Below are 12,775 nucleotides of genomic sequence, written 5' to 3'. Positions count from 1 at the left end.
TCGATATTTCTGGTTCCCTGTTTCCAGTCTTGCAGGTTTGCCTTCCTTTGGACACTTCTGTATCTGGGTTGATCTTCACATGGTGTTGTCAAGCGTGTTCATTTTAGGTTGTGTCTGCTATTACTGTTTCTCTGTCCAAGAACTGCTATTAGCCTTTTTTACAGCATCGTTCTGATTTTTTTTAAATCTTCTAATTTCTGTTTATTTGGAAATGTTCTAACTACACTATCTTATCTGAGGAAATAATTTCTGGGTATATGATTCCTGGTTAGCAGTTTTTTGTGTGCTTTCAGAGTTGTAGATATCTTATTCTACTGCCTTCTTGCTTGCAGGGTGTCTGTTGATAAATCAGAGCTAAATCTTATTGGCTCCTCATTGTCGGTAACTTCCCGGGTTTTACCAAGCTGTTGTTAGGATTTTCCTTGTCTCGGGTTTGCAAAGTCTGATTTGATATGTCTTGGTAGTTTTCCTTTGGGGTCTGTCCTATTTGGAGTTCATTCGCTTCTTGAATGTCTATTGTGTTGTGTTTCATGATGTCAGAGAAGTATTTCTTCCAACAACTCTGCAACAACTTTCTCAGTGCCTTTTATAGTCTCTTCTTGTTCTGGAATTCTGGCCACATGTAAATGATTCCTCCAGGCTTTGTTTTAATTGTTCTAGAAGGTTACTAATGAGAGAATTGTCTTCATTCTCACTGATGTGGCCTTCTACTGATTCTGCTCTACTCCTTTGCCCTTGAAATGCGTTAGAGATTTTTGAAATCTTAGTGTTCATATTCAAGATTTCTGTTTGTCACCTCTCTGTGTTTCTAATTTTCATGGATCAGTTTGGTCTTGAAGTAGTTTCTTGATTCTTCTGTCTAAAGTTTTCACTGTGTTTTCCTTGCTTTTTAAAAAATCATTTTATTAGGGCTCATACAACTCTGATCATAATCCATACATACATCAATTGTATCAAGCACATTTGTACATTCGTTACCCTCTTACCCTCATCATTCTCAAAACATTTGCTCTCCACGTAAGCCCTTGGGATCAGCTCCTCATTTTCCCCGCTCCCTCCCCCCTCCCCTCTCCCTCATGAACCCTTGATAATTTATAAATTATTATTTTGTCATATCTTACACTGTCTGACATCTTCCTTGTTTCCTTGCTTTTATCTGCAGCTTTCTCACTCTGTCTCTCAACCCACTGAAGGCATCTAATACCATTCTTTTAAATTTATTATCAGGTAGTTCCTATGCCCTTTCTTCATGAGAAATCTTTCTGTATGTTGATCACTTGTTTGAACCACTTTGTCTTGTTTCACTGTGTGAACTGAAATTGTTGTCTCCTAGACATTATGGTGGTAGTGTATGTAATCAATGATTGTATATTCATTTGAACTTTGGCAATCATCCCGTCTCCTGGTGGATGTAAAAATGATTGTGAGTGTGTGAGAAGTGCTTTGTTTGTTATTCGTGTAGCACAGTTAGGAGAAGGTTTGCTGGTTTGGGCAGCTGCCTGTCAATGATCAAGTGGTACCCAGATGGGCATTGGCCCTAGAGGATGACTAGATTAGAAAATTCCTGAGAAATTCAGGCACATCTGTCTTTAAACGTACAGATAAGGCATGCCATGGTCTGAGTTATGTAATATCAAGAGTAGGGAAGGACACATATTTCAGTGACTTCTTATCTGAGATGTTGCTCTCAGTGCAGGCAGCCTAGGAAACTCGATGAACGAGTTCTCCTCTGCCGGATGGGCTGCTGTACACCGCCACTTGCCTGAATGGCAGCTAACAGCAGCAAACAACGCTGTTAAAACAACTTTTGGGATGTTTTGCCAAAAGTCATTCAAGTATACTTATAAGGAAATGGGAATAACCGAAGATAAGAGTAGTGGAGTGAGAAATTGAAGCAAACTTCTTGGACAGTGAAGGGGAGGTTGCTTCCAAAACAAATGTTAGATTTTGCAGGTACTGGGAGTGATCATAAACATCCAGACAGTTTTACAATATGGAAATGTTTATTTATTTTTACTTCTAAATTATATGAAGATTTTACATAACTTTTGATGAAAGGAATATAAGGAAAATGGTAAATGCATTTTAAATGGACTTTTTTTCAGCTTGAATTTTATATTAAGTCATCATTAATGCTGAGAATAGACAAAGGCAGAATCAAATCCATTTGTAATTGTCTAGTTCTAGTTGAATCTTTGTAATCGTGTTACCAGATCAAAGCTACTCCTCTATTTACAGTATTGTATGATTCATACTTAGAATGTAAACATTTTTAAATGAAAACATGTAGTATATGATATTTCTCTTTCAAAACATTTCAGACGATTTGAATATTGATTTCTTCTTTTACCACAGGCTTATTTATATTTATCTTCCATTGTGCTATGAAAGAGAATGTTCAGAAACAGTGGAGGCGACATCTCTGCTGTGGGAGATTCCGGTTAGCAGACAACTCAGGTAAAGGACATGTTCCTGTGTTTTCATAGATAAAAATGTTCTAAACCTTTCCCATGTAGTCTTTTTTTTTGTTAGAGAAATCTAGTACCAGTGGTAGCAGATTATAAAATTGAAGCATGCAGAGATGCTTCCTTGAGCTCCTAGAATGGTAAGAGTAGAAGAGATGTGAGGACTTTGGGCCCAGCCTTCCTATTCCACAAAGGAGATTCATGAATTGCACCAAGGTTGCGTGACTTCCTCATAGTTTTTTGTCTGATTTAATATCTCAGCTATCTAGAGATTCCACTCTACTGTGCCCATGTTTTCAGGGTTTTGACATCCTCAGTTGCATTATCAGGCAGAGTTTTCTCAATGCTATAGCTGTTAGGGAGGGTTGAGTTGGTTTCAGTGTAAAATCTATTAATTACTTATTGTGCTTACATGGCTAAGGGTTTTTTTGCTGTGTTTTATTTTGGTTTGTCTTTTTACCTATCGTGGTTGTTTTTTCTCAATTAAAGTGGGATTGTATACAACATGTACAGCATTAAGGAAACTTGTCTATTTCTTCAGTCTATCTTTATATTTCAGTGTCTTCTCTAAGTCATTGAAATCGGAATATCAAATGCTCCAAATAAGTTACGTAAATGGTACAGCGATGTCATTTTAAAGCAGAGCATATTCCCTTGTGGAGCATATTGATAAGAGAGCTATGTCATTTCTTTCAGATTGGAGTAAGACAGCAACCAATATCATCAAGAAAGGTTCTGATAATCTAGGGAAATCGTTATCTTCAAGCTCTATTGGTTCCAGCTCCACCTACCTTACATCCAAATCTAAATCCAGTTCTACCACCTACTTCAAGAGGAACAGTCACACTGGTGAGTCATGGCAGCCCAAGGAAAGGTCTTCTCTCATGTGATCACATGTTCATTGAGAACACTGGCTTATCATGAAAATTAATGAAGCAGAGTGCCCAGTACCCTATATCGGGCTTATTTTAAGATTTTTTTCCAGAACTTTGTGAATATTTTATGTATTTATTTATATCATCAACTCTAGTGCTTTTATATATAAGATCATCATTTGATACCAAGCCCAATTTTCTGAAGAAATTATAATATTTTAATTGTTTTTTGTAATCCTAAAGATACAGAGATTGAGCTGTCAGTTATTTTAGCCATTTACTATGACAAGTTTTGAAACTGAGCATGTTTTTGAAATCAAGATTTGAAGCCTATCTCTCTTTTTTTTGTTATTGTTGTAGTATTTGGTAGCCAGTAAACAGCATACTCGTTTAAATTACTTCAAAGAGAAAAGTAGAATCACTATTTTAAAATTCTAAATAAACTTTAACAGGTAACTGCCTATATGTAAAATACAACACTTAACTAATTGAAACTTATTCCAAAGGAAAAATCGGTATGAGAAAATATATTTGGCCAGAAAATATGAGCATAAATGAATGGCACAAAAAGGGTTAATATTTGATGTTCTGGTAACAAAAATATGAGGCAGTGTGATGTGTAAATGTCCATAAATACCCAAATTGCAAACACATAACCTGTAAATGAACCTCATGGACATTTGAATTCTCATATACAACCAACCCACTAGAAGGAAAGTTATCAAGTGTCTTACAAAATAAGGGACAGCCTTTGAGCTATGTATGTACTCACTTTTGCCTAAATTAAGAGATCTACATACCCTTGCTTAAGGATACCTGTTATAAGAAAATTGATGGCAAGTACATTATTCTATTTTACAATGGTCTAAGGGAGATTATTTTATCAATTTGGCAGTTCTCGGGCACAAAATAGCCTATTCTTACAATGCATGATATTTGTTTGCTTTATCTTTAATTCAACCTAAAATCAGATGCTTGTTTGGACACATTGCCAATCAATTATAAATGAATGGGAGTGCGGCTGTGAAGTGGGGAAGGAAATCATAAGGCAGATTATTTGGAATGTGGGGAGCTTTGGAATAATGAAGAAATTTGACTAGGAGATAAAAGAAAAAATGCAGAAATTAAAGTATCAAAAGTAAATGTTACTATTTCAAAATTATTTACATATGTATGTGTGTACGTATATATATGTATACATGCTCTGTGTGTGTGTGTGTGTGTAATTCTTCTCTTTCTCATATAGCAAGCACCTGGGGCTAAATGGGTTCTTGTCAACCAGCCTCGGGATATTGTCAACTTTATCGCTTTATTTCTGTGGGATAATAAATTGTGGTTTTCAGTCATTGAATGTCCGAGTGGCCTTCTGGTACCCAGCCGGGTATCAGGGGACTGCTGGCCTCCTTGGAGCCGTGGGAAGTTGTAAAACTCACTGCCTAGCACCATGATTATCTAGTTGGTGTATTTCCTCGAATTGACTTAGACATTCATGTGTTTACGGTGTAGATAATGTCTCCTAAGTGCATTCCCTCAACAAAGGTGGATTGTCCAGGTAAACTTTCATTGCCTTTTTTGAATGCATGATTTTTCCACAAGGTTAAAGAGAATCTGCATGGATTAAGCTAAGTCTCCTGCTGCACCAGCAAAATTGCTTGTTCTCAATGAGATTTCTCAGCTAGCGCCATGATATTCTGACACTGAAATGGAATTTTTGATCTGGCAAATGGTAGTGTGCTGTGTTGGCTCTTGTCTGCATGGGGTGTCTGCAAGCAGCTCCTTCTAAGAAATGTACCATGCTCTGGAGTAGGGGTCACCTGCCAAGTAAAAGAATAGCATACAGAAAACAGTGTTTGCAGAAAGGTTCATTATAGGGATACGTAACATTACTTACTTTCCACTGCTGTTACGATGACTGGATGTGTCATGGTACATTCATAGAAGTCATAAAAGAGACATTCCAAGCCTGCTTTTTGAAGATTTCTATCTGCTTGAAATTTCAGCATAGGTCAAATGGTGGTTCATTTCCCTAGCCTCTGGTTTTCAATCTCCCAGCTATAATAAAAATCAGTATTACCCATAATTTAATGTCTCACACGACTGAGAATGCCATATATGTGGAAATATAGTCCTGGTTCAGACTTTTACTTTATTAGACTGCGAAGACTCATAAACTTGGATCACATCGATGGAATGGAATGAGAGAAAAATCTCTGAGAGCACATGCCCCTGGAAATTGTCCATGAAGACAAGTGAATAATACAATCCTCGATGTTGCTGAGCATGTGTGTGTCTAAAAAATATATACATAAACAATGACTTGTTCATTGTAAAGATTTAAGTCCATGAAAAAATTCCCAAGAGAAAACCAATGGCTAGAGACTATATGAACTGGAAGAAAGCACAGAATCGATCCGCTTGCTGGGAGCCAAGTGGGGAGGGGGCTTTATATTCTGCCTCCCTGACCATTCTTCTCACCAGCACTGGGACCTAATCGTTCTTCTATGTTTCAGTCTGCCCATTATTTCCATGAGTCATCGGATGTTCCTCTCTCTTGCTTCCTTTAGTATGGGATCAGAGCGCTCTTTTCTATTCTAGTCTTCGTTTTATTTAGTCCGCTGCAGAACAAGACAGCAGCGGAGCAACTGGGATAGCGTCCAAAGACACCAGACACAGTGCTGGTGGCTCTAGGCAATTGCGGTTGGATTTTTAATATTACATCACATACTAGATTCCACTGACTTGAACTTTAAAAGGCTGGACTGAACATTACAAATGTTGGAGTTATTTGGGTCCATTAAGCAGCCTCTCAATATAGAGTTTTCTTTCTACCTCTTCTCGACTGAATAGAGAGACTATGATTAGAGGAGCGAGTACTTTGAGAAGGTCATGTTTGCTCTGCCATCCGTGTGAAATCTTTATGGATAATGCAAGGGTATTTTCTTCCAAAGTATTCGGAGAAGAAAGACAGGTACTTATAAGATACTTTTAGGGGACATAAAGACAATCATTCATGAGGTTTGTAGTGGCTACTCCATCAAAAGTGGACTGCCTTTTCCTTCTTCCCGGTCTGTTCTTAGCCTAGGATCTCCTCTGGGATCTCTGCATACTGAGTGACCCTGCTGGCATTTGAAATACCAGTGGCACATCTTCCAGCATCACAGCAACACCCGAGCCACCACAGTATGACAAACTGGCAGATGAGTGATATTTTCAATCACCTGATATGCCTGGGAAAGCTGGACAATGAATAAGGAAGATGATAGCACAATTCATTCCATTGAATTAAGGTGTTGGCAAAGAACATTAAAGTACTGTGGACTGCTAGCAGAACAAGTCCATTTGGCGTGCAATAAATACATCCAGAATGCTCCTTAAAAGGAAAGATGTTGACACTTTGTCTGACATACTCTGGAAATGTTATCAGAAGAGACCAGCCCCTGAAAAAGGACGGCATGCTGAGGGAAGTAGAGAGTGAGCAAAAACTTGGAAAGCCCTTGACCAGGTGGATTGTCCCTGTGGCTGCAACCATGGGCTCAAAGAAACATAACAACAATTGGGAAGAAGGTTCAGGGCCAGGCAGCATTTCATCCTGTTGTGCAAAGGGTCACTCTGTGTGAGAACTGATTCAATGGTACTTTACAGCAACCCAGACAAAGATGGCAGGGCTTAAGCAAGCTTCAGAGCATGATCTGAACACGTTTTACGATGCTTGAGGTCTCCCAAAATAAAAAGTACTATGATACTGAAAAATTCAGGACAGGAATTTATAATTCAAGAGTTCATTATTGTAAAACCAAACCCACGGCCATTAAGTATATTTTGACTCAAAGGTACCCCATTGCACAGAGTAGAACTGCCACGTAGGGTTTCTAAGGCTATAAATCTCTACAGAAGTATATTGCCACATCTTTCTCCTATGAAGTGGCTGGTGTACCAAATCTGTTATTGCTCTTTATGCATCTCTCAGATATTAGTGTTGGGTTTAGTAATATATTGTGAGATAGTAGCTTAGTTCAGAAAACATACTTTTATATTAGAAATGTTCTCTGTGAAGATTTTAATTTCTGTGATTTAAAAGGAGCCCTGATGGCACTGTGGGTTTAGCATTGCACTGCTGACTACACAGGTGACAGTTTAAAACCCACTAGCCACTCGGGCCACTCTGTGGGAGAAAGATGGGGTTGAGTACTCCCATGAAGATTTACAGTCCAGAAACGCTAAGGAGCATGTTTGCCCTATAGAGTAAATATGAATTTGAATCAATTCAAAGGCAGTGAATATGCTTTTGTTTTCGTTTTTGGCTTTCTTTTATTTTTTTGGATGAGTTTAAAAAGTAGTTAAAAATCATTAAATGCAATAAATGTAAATGATCTCCTATACACAATCCTGCAACAGCAGTAATAAGGATAATCTACAAATGCATGCACAAACAGATACTCAAGCTGAAGAGGGATGAGAGATTGGGACTACACTCATGAATATATACTATATATGTCCATGAATATATACTACATACCATGAGTATATAGATTTAACAGGATATTTCTATAGATGAACTTAGATCTTCTGCAAATAGATCCATGATTATAGTAGGGGCAACATTATGAGATTTCTTAACTATATCCAAACCCCTTCAGGGAATGAGTTGCTAGGCTTTCGGACTTGGAACCCTAGTCTGGGAGAACATGAATATTATGTGGTAGAACATAGTCCACAAAGACAGCGTTCTACTTTCTACTTTGGTGAGTTGTTAACCATCATCTTAAAAGCTTGTCAGTGAATATCTAAGTTGCAATGATTGGCCTCACCCTGTCCACCAAAGAAGAGTTGAGAAAATTAGAGATGTCAGGAGACAATTAGTCTAAGAGCAAATGGACTCTTCAAACGTCAACCTCCATGATCCTGAACTCAGAAGAACTAATTGGTTCCAGGCCACCATTACTGACAGCTCTAAAGGGACTCATATTAGAAGGCCCTGGACAGAGGAGGAGAAAAATGTGGAAGAAAGCTCAAAATCATAACACCGATGAGACAATACCAATGCAGCCAATGGCTGAGAAGAACTGCCCCATAGAGTGTGCAAGACTATAACTCCCCAAAGAAGCCAATTGCCACATTATTTGCTAGTAGCACTGTTTGGTAGGTAGGGCTGGGTGGTGGAGTCAGAGTGGGGGAGACCAGGCTTACTGGGTTGATAGAAACTGGTAAAACCCCCAAACTATGACCCTTAGGCACCTTTCATTGCCTAGTACTGAACTCCCCACCCCCACCCCAGTGACACAACTTTGAGCCAAACAATAATGCTAGGGAAATATGCATTCATCAGAATCAACCATAAGAGATCAAAAGAGCAGCACTTGTCAGAAGCCAGGTAGGGATAGGAAATAAAGATCCATGGAAACCGTAAACACAAGAAGTAAGAGGAGTCTTGTTAGATTGTGGGGATTCCAATTAGTGTTACCAAATAAAATGTATTATGTCAATTATTGAATGGAAAATCAGTCCGTTCTGTAAATGGTCATCTAAATCAACCAAACAACCAACCTGATTACAACCTCCCTCCCCTTTCTCCCTTGCTCTCCCTCCCACTCCCATACAAAACGTGTTTAGCTATATTCCAAACAAGCTAAAAAACACAAGAAAATGAGTTCCAACTCAATTTTGTTCTCCAAAACCCTTTAAGTTTCATTTTTGTAAATATTTTGTTATGAAAATATCAAACATATGTGAAAGTAGAGATGATACTGTCATGAATCATCATATGCCCAGCCCCTTCCTCCTCTCCCTGAATTATTTTGAAAACAGGTCTCAGACTTCATGTTACTTCTTCTATAAATATTTGAGCAGATTTTAATTCATTTGTTCTCTAACCCCTTCCTCTGAGCCATTGGCTACCTATTTGTCTGTAGTAATATTCTCTCCTTGAAAACTTCATTGGCTCTTTGAAAAAAATGCCATTTACAAGTACAGTTCTTAAAACCAGCCCCAACATAAATTACTAGGAGCCAAATGAACACGTAGTGACCATGCGGAATGCATTTTCAGGATGAAAAACATGACATTTTTAGGGCTGCATGTTACCAACCTAAGAAAGAATTTCCACCCTGGTGCTCTTTAATAGGAAAATAAAGGGATGGTCTCCTTAGGCATGTCACCGGCTCTTCTTGCAGTCTAACTCTTTGTATCCTTTCTTACAGACAACGCCTCCATGGATAAGTCCTCATCAAAACTAACGCACGCTGATGGAGAACAAACCTCAATCATGCCTGTCCATCAGGTTATTGATAAAGTCAAGGATTACTGCAATGCTCATTCAGATAACTTCTATAAAAATATTATCATGTCAGACACCTTCAGTCACAGCACAAAGTTTTAACGTCTTTAATATAAAGAAAAGGACTGAGTCTGTAGAAATGTGGAGTTAGGCATGCAGTGGGGAAAATAGTGGACAGATGTAAATGTGCTATTACCTAGGGAACTGCATATCTTTGCAGAATATTTTTGTTAAAAAGTCCTTTGTCAAATGCAGAATTCACCTATCGCTACATTTCTTCTGGGTGAGGGGGGTGTGTGTGTGGGGGGGGGGAGTATTTAGCCATCTCTAAAACCTTCGTATAGAAACCTGACTGTGGCTATAGAGAAGATGAGATTTGAAAAATAGATCACTGAATCAGACTAATCAAGACTCGATGAGAAAATATTAAAAACCAAAGGACAAGGGAGATGTGAAGTTAAAGACTAATTCTAGATTAGAGCTCAATTCATCTCCCACCTAATAGTGGTTTGTCTGTAGCTCTTTTCTGCATCATCTTTCTCAACAGTAAAAAGCACACTGATATTTAAAGCCATATTTGGATATCCAGCAGGTCCACCTCAGTGTGGGTTTCTGTTTCTGCAGCAGCATGTTCTCGTTTTCAATGTAATTTCAGCAACACATAAGAAAAGAATGGTTGATGTCTGGACCCAAGGCTTAAAAAACTTTTGTTGTTATTATTATTTTGGTTTGTGTGTAAACCTTTGGTCATACCAAATGTTAAACATTCTCAACCCTAACACACGTAAGAGAGGGAGATGGTTCCTCAAATCTTGGCCTTGTTAAAATGATACTATGTGCATTTCTAATATTTCACTTGGCCTGTTTATCCCTAAAAGATCCCCAAGATGCACCAGGCTTAAAAATCATCATTCACTGTAATTTAATCCTATACATTTGAGTCAAGATTAGTGTTGCTCTTCTCCTAATGTGACCCTCCCAGTAGTTCAAGAAGGAATTTGTTCCACCTCTGCTCTAGCTGCAGTTAACATAGATTGAGCCCAAAGGCTCATGGGAGGAAGAAGTTCCACCAGATAGTCCCCTTTAGAGGCTTTATGGTCCTGTCTGTAATACACACAAAAGCCTCGGGCCCTTTCAAGAGTCCTGTCCCAAGGAATAAAGACTGAGACAGAAAGGGTATTGAACCTCATCAAAGAAGTAGTCTGATTACTGTTCTAAGAACTAGTTAAAGTCCTCTGAATGTGCTGTAAAAGAGCCTGAGGAGGACTGGTGAGGTATTTATGGTTTAGACTGCTGCATACAAGCCACGCATATTTTCATCTGCTTCCCTGGCTCTCAAACTATCCCGAGGAACGAGTTCTTGCTAGTAAATGTATAGGAGACCATATTTAGTTTTTCTTAAATGATGGAGTTGTATCCAATTTCTTAGAAATCTGTCTCAGGAGACGCTCTACATTTACTCTGAAAAAGCATCAGGTCCTAGTGGGGTAGCAGCGTCAGTGAGGAACAAATGAGACATTCTAGTCAAGCCCGTGTGTTAAAAGGCAGAGGCCAGAGATGAGCGCCTCATGACCGTTCCCTTAGCATGGAAAGTTCCACAGTCAAAGGGAGACACAGGAGAGCTGCCAGGTTCCACAGCAAGTCCAGCGGCCTATTGCTTTGCCAACATGAAGCCACTCGCCGGGTTTGGAGGGCCAATGAGATGGTGTTGATGGTGAGTTTGTGCTACCATTCCATTTTGCAGTCTGCTGGAACACCATCATGGGAGACATGATCATGGCCCAACTTGGCTTTCACAGGGAAAGGGTACACATATTCCTGAGGAGAGGACAGTAAATCTTTAAAGTCTCCAAGGCTCAGTGTAGTAGAGTCAACTCTATTTCTATAGACATATGTTAAGAGTCTACTTACTCTGCCTGAGGTTACCTGTAGATGAAAGTTAGTCTTAACTATTCACTGAATATTCATATGCTTTCTCCCAAAACCTTAGGTAGTGCTTAGTTAGCTTTCGACTGTGAACTCTGTGCTCCTAGTGCTTACTTTGTTCATAGCAATTAAGGCATAACTTCCAAAATGGCTTTGCTTTTGCCTTCTAATCATATTCAGATCTGGGACAACTCCCCCTCCATATTTGACACCAGTCTCAGTTCTGCTTTAGACATTCTCAGTAGCCACGTGTGGAGAAATGAAGATCAGCAGGATAGAAACGTGGGCAAAGGGATGCACTAGGCAACCAAATTCTGTCAGCCCAAACGAGCAGCTCTCGTTAGCATTTGGGATGGAATTCAGTGGTGAAATGACGTTTACGTTGAACCTGACTTAAGTATCAGCTCAGTGATGCTTGGAAGGTTTTAGTTGTGTTGTGGGGTTTTGTCCTTGTTTCTTCCCTTTCTCAAAGCTGTGTGGGTTAGGGTCTTCATTGAGGACCCTGCGATCGTTTCCTTCCTTGTTACCCTGGCTTACAATGTCGATTTTCTGTGTCCACCATCGGCGTAGATTCTTTTGTACATATTTATTTATTTGTGTTTATAAGTGTCAACTTGTTTCATATCGCAGCTTTGTAGCGCCTGGCTTTGTTATATTAATTGCCTTTCTACTGGAGAGACTGTATATATTTTTCTAAGGACTTGGTGAAATTGTTTTCTGTAGCAATATCTTTGAATATGGTGAATAAAAGTGACTGGGAGTACAAATTAGAATTAGTAGTAAGAAGCTATTATCGCTGATTTGCCATTTAACTTAAATGGGGGGGGAGGGTTTGTTTGGGGTTTTTTTTCACATAAAGGCTTCTGTTGTTTGATGTTCCAAATTATTAAATTCCTTTCTGAGTGAATGTTTTTGTTTCGGACTCTTCATTAGCAATATGTTACTTGACAACTGGACAATGGTTTAAGTTAGTACCATGGGACTGCATTGCCCAAACACTAGCAATAACTGTGTTACAAAGATCCATTTCACTGGGGGTTGATGCAAGTTAGGGCTCTTGGATTTTCTCAGTGTGGCTGATGGAAAGCCATGCTCTGTTGCAAATTAAAAGTAAGCCAGGTTTGGCTTTCAGGAAGCCCTCACCACCCATAAAGGAAGCAAATGGTTAACAGTACGTAGAAAGTAGGATCTGGGGGTTTTCCTGACACTTGTGGTGGCCATTTTGTTCTTCCGCA

At 39.0% G+C, this 12,775-nt stretch overlaps 1 protein-coding gene across 1 annotated transcript in view; it reads left to right on the top strand.

Annotated features, from left to right (window-relative positions):
- Positions 1-12,307, top strand: part of ADGRG6 (adhesion G protein-coupled receptor G6) — a 153,439-nt gene extending 141,132 nt beyond the window's left edge. Inside the window, exons 20-22 of the mRNA XM_045294584.1 lie at positions 2,356-2,457; positions 3,162-3,314; positions 9,538-12,307. Of these exons, the coding sequence (XP_045150519.1) occupies positions 2,356-2,457; positions 3,162-3,314; positions 9,538-9,716 (434 nt within the window). The 3' untranslated portion in view covers positions 9,717-12,307. The remainder of the gene's footprint in view (positions 1-2,355; positions 2,458-3,161; positions 3,315-9,537) is intronic.
- The last annotated feature ends 468 nt before the right edge of the window (positions 12,308-12,775 follow it).

Source organism: Echinops telfairi, unplaced genomic scaffold (genome assembly GCF_000313985.2).
Source record: "Echinops telfairi isolate 266 unplaced genomic scaffold, ASM31398v2 ScPeMD7_3533;HRSCAF=4204_0, whole genome shotgun sequence".
Lineage (NCBI taxonomy): Eukaryota > Metazoa > Chordata > Mammalia > Afrosoricida > Tenrecidae > Echinops > Echinops telfairi.
The sequence above is the reverse complement of the archived record's forward strand: the minus strand, read 5'-3'. Positions and strand labels throughout refer to the sequence as shown.